Raw genomic sequence first — 20,234 nt, forward strand, 5'->3', positions numbered from 1 at the left:
TTTAGCCAGAGGAGTGGTTATCAGTAATCGGAGTATGAGTAGTTTCTCTGCCGTTCTTCTGCTGAGTGCAAACAGGTACACTGCTAAACCGGTGAAATATATGCACAGGAGGAGGGCAAACAGCAGGACGGGATTTGATTGGTTTAACAGATTGGATTCTTATCGATGTGATTGGCTGATGTTTTCCTGGGTTTTCTCCTGCTGTAGATAGTGGATATTATGTGCTCTCATTTAGAACACATCATGTATTGCTTGCCATTGGGACAGATAGATCATTTTAACCAGTATAACAAAAAGTGTATCTAAATCAAATTACCAATTATACCTTTAATGGGTAAAGAAATGTTAAGATTTAGTCCTGGATGCTGCTTTAAGGCTGGAGTTCAAAGAACATTTAACCAAGTGAATACCGTCCCCACGTGAATATATTATTTTATTTTTCTTATCGTCAGACAGCAACATCACATGACACTTCTGAGAAAGACCGCAGCGTCAGCAGTCGAAACATTTCAAGGTACTGACTAATAAAACACCTGACTGACGAGAAGAAAAACAAAGCAGTTTAACCATGCGGTGACTTATTTCAAGAAGCAGAGCTGAGAAAATAAAGGCAGCCTTCAGCTTTGAGCTCCAAGGACACGACAGGTGCTTCTACATCTCTGTCGATGTATCATCATCCTCCCATGTTTGGTTCTGGTCCCCGTCCAATATTGTGATCCATATGCACATGCTCAGAAGCAAATCGTCTGCCATCATTGTTCTCCTTGTTTTGACACACACACCTCACAAAAAGCCTTCCTTGTGCCTGGTGTTTGCCGTCAGAGACCCATTATGAAATATAGAGAAGCTGTCAAATAAAATCAGAACTGATGACTTCTCCTCTGAGGAGCACTCACGCAGATGTTACGTCAAAAAGCAGCATCAGGGTGTTGGATCAGCGTGTCATCATCCTGGTGTTCAGTTCTTTAAAAAGAGACTTCTCTCTACGGGGGGACTCGGTGACTTGACGTCTGAGATAGATGTAACAGCAGATTAATTATTGAACAGCCTCGCAGTGTTGGAGGAGCACGACTTTGTTACATTAATACTCAGGCTCAGCCTCAACAGGAAATCAAACCCACATTGATCCCACTCCGTCTTCTTCTCCTCAACCTGCCGTGCTCCCCAAAAGGCTGCACTGCATCAAAAAGCATCACATTATGCAGCTCCGAATGGAGAAAGAAATCAGTGAATGATGAATTTTTAAATGAATGTCTGTTCTGTGCCGCCTGCAGGTTGGCTGACGTTTATATTAGCATGCTTCTGAGTGGCTGCAGCATCTCCATGCTTCTTGTGAAGATCTCTAATTGAGGCTTTGGTTTAGTGAGAGTGTGATGTGTTGCTGCCATCATGTGGTCATAGACCTGCACTGCAGCCTCAATGCAGAATGAAATTGGAAAAGCTTGATTCAATGCTTTATTGCTTTTGACTCTCACAAAAAATTATTCATCCCTGCTGTCGTTTTGAAGAAGTGGTTTGTGATATTATTTTGTAGATTTCCTGTTGAGTCATCATTTGTCTGGGGAAGTTCCCGCCTTCGTCTCTCTTTGTGAGGCTTTGCCAGCAAGTCTGGGCGTGGGATTGTAGACTTTAAAGATGTTACGTAAGACTTGTTTGTGATCTTATTTTAGGAAATTATGATTTGGTTGAGCAGGATTTGGGAATGCAAGAATTGATGCCCTCTAGTGGTAGTTTTTAAAACACAATAGATGCAAGAAGATTTTTTTCTTAGAAAATTTGGATTAAGCTGCAAACACAAACATGGAACCAGCTTTAAACTGACACCAGAAGTTGTGTTGTTCTTTGTTGAGTTTCTGATCCATCCTGCTGCAGTCTAAATGTAAATGAGTGAAGTTTCATCAAACAGACTCTCTGTTCAAGCATCAAAAGACATGAATTAAAATGCTCTCATCATTAAATAACTTAAGGGTCCCATATTATGCTCCTTTTCTGCAGTTTAATATGGATGATAGATGTCTTCATGAAATGGTAGTAACATGTTTTGGCCCAAAAAGCCAATAAATCAAGCACAGCAGCATTGTTTCCAGGCTCTCATAGCTCCTCTGTTCAGAACGGTTTGATTTAGTGGGCGTGACCTTCATATGTAAATGAGTCACCGCTGATACCGCCCTGCTCTTCAGCGTCACTTAGAGGGGCGCGACGAGCTCCGAGTGCACAATGTTTAGAAAACAGCGAATCTCGTTTACCGTAACATTACAGGCTAAAACAACAGGCTAACCGCAGCTACAGTTAGCATCCGTAAGCTAACATAGAGACAGGGGGTACACTGAGGAAAAGCTCTTACATCTGCTCCACAGCACACAGCATTTAAAATACTCACATTTCCAGGGTCCGAGGTTTGTTGGCGGATGGTTGGTAACGCGCCTGGATTCAGGACCAGTCTATTTGCTAGCCCTCTGTTGTACTGTCCAAAGTTGGAAATGCAGTCGGGCGTGAAGTGACTAGCACACACATGCACAGTTTTACTGAGTGTAGCTGGCACATTTCCCTCATAAATGAACTCTAGCCACTTAGTCTTGTCTTCTTCCGAAGTGGGAAGCTTGTGCATGGAACTATGTGGCTGTTTACAGAGATTTCTCTCCTGCAGCGGGGAGAGGAGTGGGCGGGGAGGAGGTTCGGGATTATCTGCTCTGGTGGACCAGTCAGGTCAGACTTGCTCCTGATTAGTCAAAAAAAGGAATCGCTGACGTCAGCAAATCCCCGAAATCCAAACAGCTCGTTTTAGGTCAGGATTTTACATTCACAAGCTCTACTAAATACAGGTTTTGTCATTAAATATCACATTTTGTGGGCTGGGAGGAAAACCAGAGACCCACGAATTTCATTAAAGGATTAATAAAGTGATTTTTGCATAAAATGGGACCTTTAAGGCTACAACTCAGCTCAGAAAGTTGTTGCACCATCAAATGATTTCTCAATTTATATCTAACCCATGTTCTGCTCAGGACACTAAAAATGTATCAAAAGAACCCTCATCTTTTGTTTGATATGAGTCTTCTGTCAGGACCACTCTAATCTAATAAAAAATCATCTGCATGCAGTGAGTTATATTTGTCTCCGTTCTCTGAGCTCCCTACCCTTCCACGTTCATAAAAGGTGAACAGATTCACAACATTGTTGGAAAAAGGACGTTTAGTACATGATCAGCACAGAAGTGAGCTGTCATCACTCTTTAAATATGCTGCTGTAATTACTGTAACTTTCACTGACATCCGAAGTCTTTGTAACTGATAAGGTAGATAAATTAGCATTTAAATAAAGTGAGCTTTGATCTTTAGAAGTCAAGAAAGACATGACAGATTTTGCCGCCAGACATCCAGCTTCCTGTTTTTGACATTTGCTTCCTCCCTCCTGCTTTATTTGTCAGCACTAAAAGTTAACATCAACACTCAAAGAAATGAAAGACGCCAGAGCTAATCTTTAAAAAAAAAAAAGGCATAAAGTAAACTCAGGAGGTCTGGAAATCTACATATCTTTGTTTTACTGCTTAAAAACAATGTTCAGAATAAACTCATCTCCACTAACTCTTGGCTCAAAGGAAAAATCCAACATGCCGGACATGAACAGAGGCCTCATTTCTGATCTCTAGACACTGACAGATGAGCTCTAAAGTGGTAAATTAATCAAACTCTCTGTGACAGAGTGTGAAAAATGGTGTTGTAGTACTGCCGTGTAATCACTGGACATGTCACACGCTTCGCTGCGTTTATGGCAGCTCAGGGAAAAAAAAAGAGTGCAGTGAAGAAAGCACAAAAACATAATGAAGAGTTTCCTTTTCACAGCTCTTACACAGACTGTCGGCTGGATCTGAGATTTTACACATTTTTACACACTCGGATCTCTTTGTACTGCTTCACACACACACACATACACACACACAATGGTAGTTGAATACTAAATACGTTGACCGGCACAAAGTCGGGTTCTCTTTGTTCTGACACAAACAACAACAAAACATTAAATTGAGCTTCACATGAAGGCTTGTTGATAATTCATATACATTGAATACACAGTTTATTCTGTGTTTAGTTATCAAACCGCAGATATCCTTTCACCTTGCCAGGAGCAGCAACAACACATTTTCTATTTGCACAATAAAACCTCGAAAGCATTTAAATCATTAGCTGCAAGGCTAACGCAGTGAAGCTGAAACGCTTTTTACACAGTGCAGATTTGGTCAGAGAAAGACGGACTGCGTAGTATGGAGTCAACAAAGGATTCTAATTTTGTCCTTCTGTTAAAAAATAGTAGTACAGATAGTCCTGGATTTCTCCAGAATTGCTCGCTGTGGTTATACGTTGGGCCCCATACACAGACGGCACAGGCCTTGTCTATTCACTGAACTATCTTTTCTGAATCATGTCATTAAAACCCCAAAATAAACTACAGAAAATGTCTAGTTCACATTTGAGTACTAAAAACCACAGGTTATGCGCAGCCAGGCTACTTAATGGACCTTCAGATAAGCAGTGCCACCTCTTCTCACTCACACCAGCAAACCATGAAGGTTCAGTGACAGGCGCTATGGCAGATGTTACAGTAGGGGACATTTTAGGTGTTTGAACGCAGAAATGTTTCTCCCTCTCCTTAAATTATTAAACTAACTGTTTGTGAGGTTTGGAGACTTTATGTTCTATAGTTTGAACAAGATGTTGAGGGAACAGAGGAATCATCAAGAGAAAGTAAACAAGTTGAAATAAGGGATAAAAAAATAAAGATCCTTAAGGTGTTTTTGATTATTTATAAGATTCAAGTCATGCAGAGTTTTCATCTTTTTGAAAAACTTTCTATTCCTGCTTTCTCCTTTTGATACTTTACTTTTCTGTTTACTCCTCTGTTGACTGCCTCCTCAAAGAGAAACATATTTTTTGGATTTTCTGCTCACCCTGCAGCCCGTGGAGGCGTCATGAGGGGGTTGCTGAGGGGTCACAGGGGTGATAGAAAAGAGACTGTAAAAGTTGGCCATCATGAACACATGTTGAAGTGTTTGCACCATCATGTAAATGATGTCTGTGGAGCAGTGAGTGTGTGTGTGTGTGTGTGTGTGTGTGTGTGTGTGTGTGTGTGTGTGTGTGTGTGTGTGTGTGTGTGTGTGTGTGTGTGTGTGTGTGTGTGTGCGGTGTGTGTGTGTGTGGGTGTGTGTGTGTGTGTGCTTCCTTATCAGCATTAATGAGCAGATCTAATTGTTCTCTATTATCAGTTTAATTATGCTCTGTTAATAAAGCACACAGTGTTATTTAACACAACAATAGATACAGCCACCTTATATGAAGTAGATAAATACTAATAAAGGATGATTATGTAACACAGTTTCACACTTACGCAACCCTTGTGCCTCACGTGTGTCAAATGCAGGAAAACATCAGCGACATGTTTTTACTCCTGAAAGGTGAAAGAACAAGCTTTATGTGTAGAATCAGACGTTCTTCCCCAGAGGGAGTTTTTTTTCAATACAGATTAAAACACAACAGCACACAGATAATGACACAACACAAAGTCACTGTGAATTTATTCTTGCATCCCAGCAGACTGCATTGTTAGCGTCGCGCCGACTCCCCAATGAAGCACAGACAGAGAGGACAAAACTGGGACGGACCAAGGTCTCTTCACTTTTTGAAGGTCCTGTTTTTACCTGATTACAAACAAAAGGAACTAATGCAAGTTATAACCAACACAAATACTGAGAGTGAAGATATCACAACCAATCAGCCTCTGGATGACACTCAAAGGTTTTTTTTTCATTCTTTAATCACTGAACTAATCACATAACTCAAACTGACTTTTGTTTATTGAGCACCTTTCACAAAAGAACAGCGATAGAAAAGAGTCAAGTATTTTAAGACTAAAGCAAGAAAGAGGACTACAGTGATCAAAATTTAGAAATGGTCCAAACTCTAAAATCAATAAAAAAAGTATGAGCAGAAGATAAAATAAAGCAAACAATCTGTTAAAGTTCAAATGACCTAAAAAAAAATTTAAAAAGAAGCTAGAAATGGATGAATAATTATGCTTAAATATGCTTGCTTTATTATTAACCTGGGAATGTAAACTAGATGTGGCTCAATAATTAAATAAATGCTACAGTGAACGGGGAACAAAGTTAAAGCTTAACGTAGGAAATTTCAGTTTGTTTTGATGTTTGCACCCCCTGTGGACAAAATTGTATTTGCTGATTTGTGCTGCGTTAAACTTGAAGTTGAAATTCTGTCTTGATGCATGTATTTAAAGAAATAAGGACAGTGGTGGAGAAGAGGACTTGGAAGAGATGCTGCAGGTTGGATAAAGACTCAGACTCTACTGTAGCTCCCGTACATGGGGTGCATAGTATAGCTGTAAAAGAAATCTGCTGCTCCTTTTTTCCTCCTTTTGTTTAGTGTTTTAATAAGCTCAACTTGGAGTGGTAGAAAAAAAACAAAAATCGATATATCTGGATTTTTTCTTTGACAATATCAAAGTCGGGATTCTTCATCAGAAAATGATTTTTTTTTTTTTTAAATTTCAAATTCTTCATTTTAGTCTTTGTTTATAAACTGGATTGGAAAAAAGTGACCACTTTTCTCCAGCAGAGGGTGAAATGTTTCTCTCTGACTCACGTGATGTGTATTTTATGGGAAAATATGGCTCCTGATATAGTCTGTAGACACTATCATCATCATCATTTGACTTTTTCCCATGGTCTGGTGTTAAAAAAGCAAACTTAAAATTGCAAAAAATTTAAATCAAATCGGCACCCCAAAAATTGGAATAGAATCAAATAGCAAGAATAGCAGATCATCCCAGCCCTAATCTCAACCTCATAAGTCCGGCTTCTCAGCTCACCACAGTCTGCTTTAGGATGAACCTACACAGTGATCCCTGCTTTAAAAACATGCTAACAGTCTCATACTGGAGGAGGGCAAACTCAATGTCAATTCAATGAGCATGTTCTCTGAACTGTTCCCAGTTCGTGCTGTCGATGTGCATGACAATCAGCTGAGCTGGGGGAGTGATGGGGCAGCATCAGATCAGAAGATACAGCTTCTTCTCCTCCTCTCTGCTGGTAAATTGATCGCTGGAGGGGAGAAGAATCATCGGTGGGTCGAACGACTCGCTCGCAGGCGTTACAAGTTTCTCATTATTACCACGAGCATCCATCTAGTCCAGGGTTTCGTGTTGTAGTGAGGAGTGGAGCGGTGGGGTTTTCCTTGAAAACCTCTCTGTGTTGGTCCTCAGTTACTGGAGGGAACCACTAGAGAGCACTTTAGTTATGTGATCACGTTTTACAACACTGCAAGTGTTGTCACAGTGGATCCCCACACACACACACACACACACACACACAGATGCTGCTGGGGATCGATCTGACTCTTTTAAATAAATAATCTAATTGCGATTTTTTTGGACTATTGCAATTGCAGTTCAACATGCAATTTTTTGGGGAGATGTTTTTCTTCGACATTATTCATTTAACACAAGCAAAAACAAGTTCTATAGTGTGACAAACACAACAAAGGATACTGTCAACATATAAACAAGTCTTTCCTGTAAGTCAGGCCCACATGTCATGATGAAATGAGATGACCTGATGCACAAATTGATACAAATAACCCATCTTTATTTAACTATTACAATCAAAGCAAAAAAATTGACTGATTGATTTAACTTCAAGCCTTGTAGAAGTGTAATATTGTCGTTAAGTTCCTTAAATCAAATCAAAGCACGACAGAACAAGAGGCCTGTTATAAACAATAATCTGAAAAATAAATATGAATCCTCTCTTCTATGAATCTCTCACAAAATAAAGTAAAGAAATGTTAATAAGACCAAATCTCTGGCTCAACCACTGAAATATGTCAACATGTGGAGCACACTTTTTCAGCACACTTTTTTATAAAATGAAAAAGAAGTGTGTGAACATGAATATGAAATGTAAGAAAATCTTACTGACCTCTCATCAGTAACAAAACACAAACTAAAGTGCAGAAATGTAAATAAAAACAAAGTTTTGTCACAACCACTGAAAGATGTAAATGTGTGGATTGCAGTTTTTTATATGCACTGTTAAACTTTTTTTTTTAATTGCACCCTTTGTGATTTGAAAATTGCATTCTATTACATCGCAATATTGGTTTAGATTCAATGAATTGTTCAGCCCTACTTTTAACATAAAGATACTTTTGTGTGTGTGTGTGCGTGTATGTTAGAAGTGAGTCATTCACATTTTAATGTATTCATGTTTCATGTTAATTTTGTGTATCTAGCATTTTATTTGAAGTTGCCTGAAAAAAAAAGTCTCATCTTTTATCCTCGCTCCTGCTGACTTCATCGGGACCTTCAGAGGTTTTCACTGATGTCAGATATTTACTGCACATAAACTATAAATTTCTGCCATGTTTTTCTTTTTTTTCTGACCTTGTTTTCTGTATGTAAACAACTTTTGGGTCACTGAGAAGCGGCTGTGTTTTGAAATGCCAGATCCAATAATATCTGTCTCTGTAGGTCAGATGAACTCAAGAAACAAGGTCACAAAGCAGGGCATGAAGTGCTATTTTTAGCAACAGACTCTCTTGCTGGCGATTCTCGGAAAAGGAGCCACCTTTGAGTCCTTGAATGTTTTTAATGAACTAAATCAAATCTCAGTGAAGGAACGAGGGGTACAGGGGCCTCTCAGGGTCACAGGGCAGAGTAGAGAGGCGAGGATATTCATGTTCTGGGTCCCTGTTCTGGAGTTTGCATGTATTACTCGTACATGTATGACTTCTCCACCTCCTGCACATGCTCATTAGGTTAATTGGCTCCAAGCTACCCCCAGGTGTAAGTGTGTGTGAATGATTTTTAGCTATGATTGACAGGTGAATTGTCCAGGTCCAGCCATGCTCCCTCATGGCACATGGATCAAATAGGTTTCTAATCAAGTCAGTGTAAAGATCACACTGGATCTGCTCTGTTGCGGTCCAGCTGTGTCCCTGCTCCGGCAGGTCGCAGCAAATACACAAGCCTCCTAAATTTTCCAGAGCTATGACCCGTCAATTTACAAAATGCAGGTTGAGTGGGACAGGAAATTGCGCATGGAAACCACCTAAAAATGGTCAGTGACTTTCAGAATAAAACAACCTGTGCGACAAGATGGTATTTTGTTTGACTACAACAACAAACCAATATAGTGAGGCCAGGAGTCAACAGGTTTAAGCTTTTACAGCCCAACATGAACCAGGAGAGGTTCAGTATGGGAGGTGGGGGGCACTCCTCGGCCTCCCAGTCCTGTAATGTGTCGGACTGAACGTGCTACTATGATGAGTATGAGAGAGCACACAGTTAACATACAATGGAGAGGAGACACCTCCTCGGCGTCAGACTTCTGCTCTCTCTGCTGTATTTCTGAATCCCATTGCAATCTATCTTATCAATCCATTTAACCACCATAAAAAGGAAATCAGAAATGAGACTTTGGGATCATAGACTAATCTCTTCTCAAACAGAAATATTGGTGCCTGTTGCTCCTAAGGCGGAATTCAATCAGGTGTTACTATGCTGCTTGTTCAAGTGTTCAGAAAATGAGAAAAACATACTTCACCGTGTAGTCCGCTATAATCAGGGCACGTTTCTGTCTGTCTACAAAGCTCTGGCAGCAGGAGCTTACAAACAGGCTGGCATCCTGATACTTTTGCCTCAGGAGAGGGATGAGAGCCTGGTTCTTTAACCCATTTAAAGCCTGCATGTAGGAGAAAGAAGAAGTCCAACAAGCCAAAAACTGGCACTGACAAAAAAGCGTCATTCATATCTTTGAAAGCTGCTGTGCTGGTGAAAGCAGGTGCAGATTACAGGTTTTCATGTTTTCTAAGGACTAAATCATCAGGATCTCTCTTCTTTGCAGCTCAGACAAAAGAATCTGGAGAAACACAGATTTAAGAAAGCAAGAAAGAAAGTAAGACACTCAAGGATGATAGAAAGAAGAGAGGGATTAGCAAAGTAAAGTATGCGACAAAGACAAAGAAATGAAATGGATCAATAAAGAAAAAATATTCAACAAATGTAAATAAAGATTCAAGAAAAAATGGAGGGGAAAGAGTAAATGAAATTACTTAAAAAAAGAGGAAAAGTTACAACAAGGAGGGGAAGGTGACAAACTAAGGAATCAAAAAGTAAAACGCTTGCTCATCAGAAGAAGACGTCAGTGATGTAAAATCCTCGTAGCTCTTTTTTCAGTGCAGCTGTTTGAAACAATATGTGATCAAGTCAGGTAGAGAGTAAATTACTGCATGGAGTGTGCATAAAAGGCGGCTCTGTGGCTGATTTCTGCACGAGGCGGTTTTGAAAGCACCCGTGGATGTGACCCAGCTCTCACTCTGCACATGCTCCTACCTCTATTTTCAGATTCCCTCTCAACGCCATTTTGTTTAGTTTCCTTTGCTTTGATTCAAAGCTATTAGAGCCATAATTTCTGTAATTTACATTGAACTGGCAGTGATAATTGCTGTCTTTTCAAAGAGTCAGGGTTTATACTCTAAAAACGTTGAATTGGCATATTAAAATACTGAGCATGGAGCATGTTTACACCAGTAATGATGAAGAACTGGCCTCAGAACGAGAAGCACTGAAGCAAAGAGGGAGAAAACTTGATGCAGTAAGGTGGAATATATATGTCATGTGATGTACGTGATTCAAACTTGAGATGATGTTGAGTGAGCAGGTGGTTGCAAGAATTAAAATCTGACAGGGTGAGCAGAGCCTTGATGTTTTGGCATGGTGGCGTTTCATTACGCAACAAGATGTTAGATTCCCACTAGAGGATTGTATAGAGTCTACAGACTGATAAAAGGGAAGATACCCAAGCAAGCTGCTGTGTGTATCCTCAGTCCATTTCTTACACATGCTAAAGAGGAAGTTTTCTCTTTACAGGCTGCAGATTGCTCTCTTGAGCAGAGAAATCCTGCATGTGAGAGCCATGTAAGGGCTCACAAGGGTAACTTTAGTGCTGTCTTATTTGTGTGCATGCCTCGATGATATCCTTGTGAAACACTCTTGTATGTTCTTGTGGCATTTTGGCATGATGAAAGCGCTGTCGTTATCCCTCTTAATACCCAGCAGCCAAGAAAAGACAAATAAGCGGACTCTTGTTGGACTTTATGTAATCACTGCCGAGGGTTTAGGTCCGTTTTCAACACCCCAAAGCTTATGGATGCTCTCACCAGCTCTGCTGCTGGTTTCTGGACAGGATGTCTCCCATCAGGGATGACTGGGGCCCAGCGGCTCCTCAGGCTGCTTTCACATCTGTTTCCAGTAACTGTCGTTGTTTACAGACGCTTTAGCCCAGCGTGAAATGCAAAATAGCGTTCTGTGGATTGGGAGGTCAGGTTGTTCCTAGTGCAGCTTTTGCTATTTCACTGAGTCTTTGTTGAGGGAAATCTGGGGGAACATCACTCAGCTGTCTTTTTTTAATATTTTCCGTCCCGCTGTGATAATAATGCGCCTCTGGCCGTGTGCTTTTTTCCCAGATACCCATGATGCAGTTTTACGCTTCAACGCTGCACCAACAGAGGGGTACGAGCGAGACGTGGGGAACAAAACCACAATTCGCATCATAAACTCACAGGTGAGTGACCGTGTTGTAGTATTTAAGTCCAACACCGTAAAGAATTCTTTATCGACAGGGGGCGCCAAAATCCACACAAACCGATTGTCCCAGGTAGAAGCTTTAAAGATGCTATGAGGAGGGTCTGTTTTTAATTGCAGACCCTCGCCACCTTGTGGCCCAGAGTCTATCTGTTTTGGTAAATGGAGATTGGCTATATGTTAGCAACATCCGCAGCCCGGTGTTTCGACATATCTGTTAACAGGCTAATGTGACAACAAGTAAACATTGTGAGTTTGTAAGTAGCTTAGTAGCCATTTATATTTAGCACAGCTGGCAGCCCGGTGCTCTAAGACATGTCTGTAATGTGTAACGTCAGTAAATCCTGGTTAGCTATGTCCTCACCGTCATCTACCAATCAGAGCTAACTTAACCTCACTCTTCATTTTATTGATAGACTCTCAAGTTTGAACAGACCACTGCAGAAAAACTGCTGACTGTGGGTTGGAATGAACAATAGCACAAACAGATTAGCCCCTGTGTTATAGATTGTTTAGCTAAAGGCTAATTAGCCTTTAGCTTGGGCTGTATCACTCTCCTGTTTAGCTTTTTTCTGCTCTTCTGTCCTTTTTCTGTCTGACAGTTAGGCTCCGGTGTCCACCATCACTACAAAATTAATCACAGAAATCGTTTTTAGCAGAGAAAAATACAGAACTCGGTTTTATCTCTTCTCTCTACTCAACTTTGTCAGCCGTATTGCTGTCATAGAGACCTGGATGTGCCGTAAATCAATCCGGTCGTGGTCAATCTGAAATGGAAGCTAAGAAGTAGCACTATAAAATAACCTGTAACAGCAATAGAGGTGCTGATAATCTCATTTTAAAGTGTGGATTACAATCAGGCATAAAACTAGAAGGGAGACTTCTTAAAGATCACTTTCAAAGTCCTCACAACCCCTTTGATTAGTTACACAAAGTTTAGATTTATTTACCCAAACTGGAAACAATGTGTGTATAAATCTCACATAGCTTCTTTTCTTCTGTTACAGATTTTGGCAAATCCCAGACATCAGTTCAACTCAAGCTCGATCTACAAGAATGTGACTCTGGTGGCCTGGGACCCTGCACCTTACACTGTAAACTTACACAAGGTGGGTTTCTTTTTGTATCACATGTGCCTGTTTCTCTCTCTCTTACACACACACACACACACACACACACACACACACACACACACACACACACACACACACACACACACACACACACACACACACACACACACACACGTGCGCCTTTATAAACACTTCATTAAGCTCCCTTCAGTGTGCCGTGTGAAGTGTTGAATAACCTGACGATGCTTCCTGGCCAGAGTAATGCATACAGTGTGTTAATAACGTAACACCTCCACTCTCTGCTCTCTTCCTCCCTCCTCTTCATCATCTTTGTTCTACCTTTTGATTATAATTCAGAGAACCATCCGCTTCAACAATCAATAGAATTCAGAGAGTGTCCAGGTCCATATCCTGAAAAATGCACTCTGCTCTAAGAATTGATTGCTTTCATGCGTGTGAGCTTCATGTGGTGAATAATTTGTTAAATTTCTACGAGGTGAGGTTATTAAATATGTCCTTGTCTATTCCTATTGAGTCACTTCATCCCTTAATTTTTTTCACAGGTTATTAATAGAAGCGCTTGTCTGTAGAAATTAGTCGACCTTTAGTTCCCTGCATGTGCAGGGGGTTGTTGTTGTGCAGCATTTCTGTGAGATGAAACTGATGCCCCCTCTTTTTTTCTCTCCCTCTCACTTTTACAGCTCATTTCAGTAAAGAGTAAATCACATTAAGCTTAATTAGATTCATAGCCACTATACAAACAAGCATTTAAGGAATTATTTTGCTGCTGCTGCTGTGTGCCTGATGTTATCCAATCACAGGCACATGTACGCTGAACAAAGCTGTTTGTGTCAAATGAAGGTAAAGGCGAGGCTTCTTGGAAAGAGATGCAGTTACAGAGGGTATGACACGCCCCTCTGCAGCCGGCATCTTTGTTCTACAGCCCTGTTGCACAACTGATGGTTATTAGCCTTTGTTAACGCTCCACATAACATATTCATACATGTTGCATGAATTATAAATTTCAAACCTGTCTCTAATTATTGCTGACCACAGTCTGATGGTGCCATGTGGCAGAAGCTTCTGGCAACAACTTCCTCAAATCCAGTGAAGTCAGTATTCAGACCCCTCCAGCTGACACTTTTCTTTGCTGAATCGATAATTTCATCATGAAAACTGTATTCCAGTGTCAGCTCAGCGATAGGTTTAACAGATACAAGACAGAAGCTAACCAAAAATGCTTTACTGCAAATTTATGAGTCTGAAGTTTGCCGTGACATCCTCATGATGAAGACAAACTGAAAGTAACTGTTATAGAAAATGGAGCTGCACTCTCGCCTCTCGTCTTGTTGACGGCTGTGGCTCAGTGATAGTCGTCATCTTTCTATTGAAAGGTCATGGTTCGATGCCAAAGTGTCCTTCACCAAGTTGCTCTCGCATTTGTTCAATGTTTTGTGAATGTGTTTGAATGAGATCAGCTGATAGTGACGGGGCCTTACTGTAACAGCCTTGGTCATCAGTGAGTGAAAGGTGAATGAGACTGACAGTGCAAAGCGCTTAGAAATGTGCTGTATACTCCCAAAGACCATTCATATCACACAGAAAAGCCAATGGGTTCAGAGATGTGTTATCCTCAGTAAGAGCTGAATCTATTAGAGTAGTCTGGGTTTCAACATCTACTTTTCAATTGTTTAGAGGCTTAATCGATGAATTTTTCTTTTAAAATTAGTATTGAAAGCAGACACTGTTTTCAGTATTAGTATCATAAAACTATTCTGGCTGAGATAACTACTTGAGTCGTTCATGTTTTAGTCTGTTATAGTTTTGTCATGCCTCTACTGACAGCAGTCACGAGGCCGTCCTTGGTTCACAAAGACCAGCATCCAGAGGACAAGTTAATTAAGCCCTGTCCATATCTGATGCAGGAAATCTGTTGAAAGTACATTTACAACATCCTGATGCTTTGTTGGAACACCAGATTAGACCTTCTCTGGTGTCAACAAGCAACAGCCTGATCACATCCTCCTCTTTACCATTTAGAAGTGCACTGACAGCGAGCGGTAGATAATAACATGTTATAGAATAAGTTAATTAAGCTTTTTTTTTTTTTTTAAATCCAGCCGGCATTTCTCGTGAGCTCCACACAACAAGGTCAGCAGAGGCCAATGCATCTTGAATAATCCTGGATTCAGCCCCAGAGTTCATTGGTGCTGTTTGTTTGTAAGTGTATGAAAAGCTCCCATTGCACAAAGACCTGCTTTGTGCATCTTCTCCTCCAGCAGGCTGCATTCATTATAGAGGAATAGAGGTGTAGTCCAGTGCCATCAATAATAAATGAACTGTGTTTTATTTAGCGCTTTAATAGACAGCTCCTCTGTGTACACAGTATGTTTCTGCTGATTTCTGTCAGAGGCGTACAACACTCCCCGCTGCTGTGATAATTCTGACATGGTTGTGTGTTTTTGTTGCCAACTGTCAAATCAGAGACGTGCTGCACATAAAAGAAGCTCCTGAACATTTTGATGGTCTCCAAACTCTTAAATTTGACATGGAATGGTCTCTAACAGGCTTTTATAATGTCGAAGTGGAGCATGAATCATCTTTTATTACTCTTATATGCTGCAGATTCAAGGGTCAGTCTGTTAGGCCACCTCTGGAATGTCTAACGCACAGAAGCTCAACAGTGGGGCAAGCTTGCTCTGTTGTCTGAACCCTTGCTCTGAGGTAGAAACAGAGGTGCTTCCTCTGTGTGTTTGCAAAATGTGCCTCTTGAGCTTCTGCAGCACTGTAATGGGATGTGAAATCACAGACTTGGGTGTGAATATTACGCCATTTAAGGCAGCAATGAGAGAGGACAAAAACATAGAGATGGCAGAACTTTGTACTTGGAGAGGTGATATCCTTTCCCATATGTCAAACATAGATTTTAAGTAACAATGCTGAACATTCAGACTTAACATGTGCATTAACCCTCTACATATTCATCTGTTGTATAAAGCCCTGGATCTGTCTGTAAAGCAATCAAAACAATCCATTCTAAAAATAAAAAAAGCAAGATATCCTCAAAAGATCTTCACAAAATCTTTACAACATCCTCACAAGATTTTTTCTAGATACAAATCCACACCGACTTGCTGAAAGTATGAGACCATCACATAGAGATCTCCTAAGTGTTTCATGACATGTCCAAGGGGCCTCAAACACCAGGGTCTGCCATGATAGGCCTCCTAAGGGCTGGTCAGTCAGAGGTGAAGGGGGTTCGTGGAGCGAGGAGCTTTAAAGAGACAGTCGCAGTCGACAGAAGCTGAAGTAACAGTTTCCCAAAACACCAACGAGAGAAAAATAGGGATTAAACTAAGCTGCAAGTCATGCAAAGCTACAACATGGTCACCAAAGGGACAGAATAAAGCCCCCAAAAAATCACAATATCTCCTCTTTAAGCTTGAAATTCTCATATTCTCACAATCCTTATATTCACAAACAACGCTGCACATGTATGTCATAGATTTATTTATAATTTATTATTTACTATGCAAGCTAATGTAAATAAAACATTAATCTACCTACTGTGAAAAATACTTAAAATAAATAAGACATGCAGAGCCATGGCAGAACAGCAGGAAACAAAAGGCAGTAAATGACTGCAGGATTTTGATGCTTGTTTTAAGACATTAAGTCTGATAAATAAACCAGAAGAATGTGTTTATATACAACTGCAGAACAAGAGATATGTGCCTCTATGTCATGGCAGTGGTCCAAAGTCATCTTTCCAGAAAAAAAAGTCAGATGAACATTTATTTTTCAAGCTTGTGGCACAGAATATAAGATGCTTGAGGTCCAAAGTCAATGCAATGTCTACTCTGAGATTGAGGAGATGCAGATTTTCTTTTCTTGCAGGGTTTGGCACCTACCCACAACGCCAAAACTTCCATTGAATGTTTCACTGTGCTTGATCAACCAAAAATACAGAACTGTTAAAAGCTGCTATCAGCGCAACCTAAACTTCAATAACACCTGAGCAGATCTACAGACTGACCCTTATCACAATGTATTGATGCAGTAATTGGTGGAAAAGAAGTCCTAATCAAATACTGAACATACTTTCAAGAAGTCTGACATTTCTGTCTTTTTTGATCAACCTTAAGAAAAGAAGTCTTGAAATCTTTGAATTAACAGCTTATAAATTTGAAATGTAGTACTCATCACATAATTCTGCAAACTGATGAAGTCTTGGATGTTTTTTGCAGACATAATATCAAACACAGAAAAGTATTTTGCTTTATTTTTGAAAAAGAAACTATCATGGTCTCTCTTAAAAAAAGGACCAAAAGTTAAGTTTTACTTTTTGTACCTCATTAAAAGTTCCAAATTCATGAAATGCAAATTTCTCCTTCGTGGAGTTTGCAAAGCACATCTGTGCTGCTTCACTTAAAAGACTATTTTGGTGTTTGGTGTTTTAATATCACATTTCTGTCTGCTGCATATTCAATACAGTTTGGCTTTCCAAAAGTTGTGATGTTAGAAAATGCTTCTTATACTTTTTGCTGGAGAGAGGAGCAGATGAATGAAGGGAACAGACGCCAAGTATTAAACTATGGAAACACACTCTGCTGGTTGGTTTTATTTTGCCTTTTGAAGCCAATTAAAGAATATTTGTTCTCCTGGATCTCAGAGGAAACAGAATAATTTCTTGTAAGTGAATACACAAATCTGAAGTCCCCTCTCTCTGTCTTAGTGGTACGCCAGCCCAGACTACAACTTGTTTGGCCCATACGTGGAGCACCGTAAACTCCATCCCAGCCAGCCCTTCTACATCCTCCACCCCAGCTACGTGTGGAGACTTTGGGATGTGATTCAGGGCAACACTCAGGAGAACATTCAGCCCAATCCCCCATCATCCGGCTTCATAGGTGAGTACGCACACGTGTGTTATAGCCTGCATACTGTCAGTATGCATGCAGGGTGCGTCTGTTCTCTCAGCTGCCTTTGTATTCTTATCTCTCTGTTTCCTCTCTGGCTCCTGAAAGAGAGGCACAGAGACACACAAACACACTCTTCCTAAGGCATGATGAAATTTTTATCTTCATTATGCATAGTGACATAGATATCAGTATGCAGCAGGGCTGTGCGATGCAAAGCTGCTCATTGGTGCAGGGGGACGGTTGGTCCCCTGCTTGTTGATTTCCTCCTCATGTCTGTCTTTTGATTTCAGCTGTTATTTGCTTTTTTCTGCTCCTTGATGCTTCTTAGAGCCCACACAATACTGGCTGCTTAAATTTGTTTGCCTCGGAGTGACAGAACATTACTCATACTGAAAAAGCACATTAAAATTAGTTATTACTCCTCTCTGTTCTGTCATCAAAGACCACAAAATACAGACTCTGTTTTTGCAATAAGAAAGCAAAATGGGCCTGTTTTGTGTGGTCTCAAAACGCCTCCTTTCACTTTGTCTGCAGTAAAACCACAGTGTAGAAAATTAAGATTGTACAAATATGAAATTGATATTCAGGCTACAAAAGAAAGCACTCGAGTTAATAAAAAGAGATTTATGTTGGCGTGAAGAAACATTCCATCCTAATTCAGCTTCAGCAAAGACAGTGAGAGTCAGCGAGCTGAAACCAAAGAAAGACAGTGCCCTCTTGATGTATCATCATGTTAGACTCCTTGTGCTGCGGAGTAAAAGGTCTAATTACTTTAGTCACATGCTGAACATGTGAATTGATTTCCTTCCAGTTGATACGGGAGAACGGCAATGTACAAAGGTCAAATCCCCTGCGTTCTTGTTAGAAATGATAAATTGACATATTCTCATCAATGATTCAGCTCTGTCACTCATCACCATGGTAAAGAAGAGCATGTGCGCACGTGTCCCTTCAATACGCTGAAGATTTTGTACAACAATTCAGAGATTTTGACCTCAAAACGTCTTTTGTTTCACCGAAAATTAGGCAGTGCAAGGACTGGACTATTGGTTGCCATGGTTGTGGGTTAAAAGGAGGCTGCTGTGTAATTTTAAGTCAGAAACACGATCATTATGGTGACATGGGGGTGGGGAGATGGGCTGAGGACTGTGCAGCTGCAATGATGGGGGGTCTCTTTATTTCATGAAAACAACCTCTCACACTCTCAAAAATCTCAGCAGGGACATTTGACTCAAAGATTTGGTGAAACATTTATATGAAGGGTCGTGAAAGGTGACACCCAACTGTCAGCAGGGGGAAACATTACACTGGAGTCCGTGTTCCTCAATAAAGCAGCTATACCAGTATGAACAGTATGTTGCCCCCTTTATGGCCTGAATGTTGGAAAACATGCTTAAGAGCCCTCCTGGATGGCAAAACACACTAAACTACCTCCTTGGCTTCTTAAAAAATGATAAACTGCCCACTTAGGAGGCCAAAACATGTGCTTTGAGTTTTTTTTCATCATGCAATGATACATTCATTAGTGTCATTGGAAATAACGCTGACGCCTAATGTTTCAAGTGACGTCGTTCATTTAGAGCTGGTGGTAACTGCTTCGCAGAGTTTACAAGAGTTGTTACGCCCTTCTCAGTGATTCAAACAAGAATTTTCTCTGGAGGAACTAAAAAAAAACATCTGTAAATGAAGTCTGTCAGTATTACTCTGACTTTACTGATGATATAATAGTCAGGAGTTATGCCAGTCTAAGGCTCTGCACATAAGAGCTGTAACTTAACATGTTTTTCTCACTGACACAAAGAAGTCAACAGGATATTAACTATTTGTCACACTCTCCAGTCAGAAAAGATAAAACACAGAGATCTGTGTTTTTCTCTGCTAAAACGTATTTCTATGACTAATTTTGTAGTGATGGTGGACACTGGAGCCTAACTGTCAGGCAGAAAAAGGACAGAAGAGCAGAAGAAAGCGAAGCGGGAGAGTGAACTTTAGGCTAACTATTTAGCCTCTAGCTCAGTTTGTATCACTCTATAACACAGGGGCTAAACCGTTTGTGCTAATGTTTGTTCCAACCCACAGTCAGCAGTTATTCTGCAATGGTCTGTTCAAACCTGAGAGTCTATCAATAAGATGAAGAGTGAAGTTACGTTAGCTCTGATTGGTAGATGACTGACAGGACATAGCTAAACAGGATTTACCAATGTTACACATTACAGAGAGCTGCCAGCTGCTCTAAATATAAATGGCTACTAAACTACTTACAAACTGACAGTGTTGTCATGTTATCCTACAGCCGGCTGCTACATTCGCTTGATGTCACGTTTCAAACCATAGCACTATGTAACTGTACTAATAAGTCCCTTACCTCGGTGCGATGTATCCAGTAAAAAGTTGTTTGAAGAAAAAAAAAATGTTTTGATCCAATCTCCATTTAATTCCAAAACAAACACACGCATCACTAAAAGTAAGTTACAACAGTGTGCGGAGACTCCGGGCCACAAGGTGGCGAGGGAGTGCAATTAAAACAGATCCTCCTTATAGCATCTTTAAAGGACATATCTCTTCAATGATTTCTCTTCCCTTGCTT

At 40.4% G+C, this 20,234-nt stretch overlaps 1 protein-coding gene across 1 annotated transcript in view; it reads left to right on the forward strand.

Annotated features, from left to right (window-relative positions):
• st6gal2a (ST6 beta-galactosamide alpha-2,6-sialyltranferase 2a) overlaps window positions 1-20,234 on the forward strand; it is a 50,261-nt gene that overhangs the window by 22,409 nt on the left and 7,618 nt on the right. Inside the window, exons 4-6 of the mRNA XM_074694341.1 lie at window positions 11,535-11,632; window positions 12,660-12,761; window positions 17,461-17,635. Of these exons, the coding sequence (XP_074550442.1) occupies window positions 11,535-11,632; window positions 12,660-12,761; window positions 17,461-17,635 (375 nt within the window). The remainder of the gene's footprint in view (window positions 1-11,534; window positions 11,633-12,659; window positions 12,762-17,460; window positions 17,636-20,234) is intronic.

The sequence above is a fragment of the Halichoeres trimaculatus genome, unplaced genomic scaffold (assembly GCF_033239565.1).
Source record: "Halichoeres trimaculatus isolate MK-OKI-2021-1 unplaced genomic scaffold, fHalTri1.1 fHalTri1_scaffold_19, whole genome shotgun sequence".
Classification (NCBI taxonomy): Eukaryota; Metazoa; Chordata; class Actinopteri; order Labriformes; family Labridae; genus Halichoeres; species Halichoeres trimaculatus.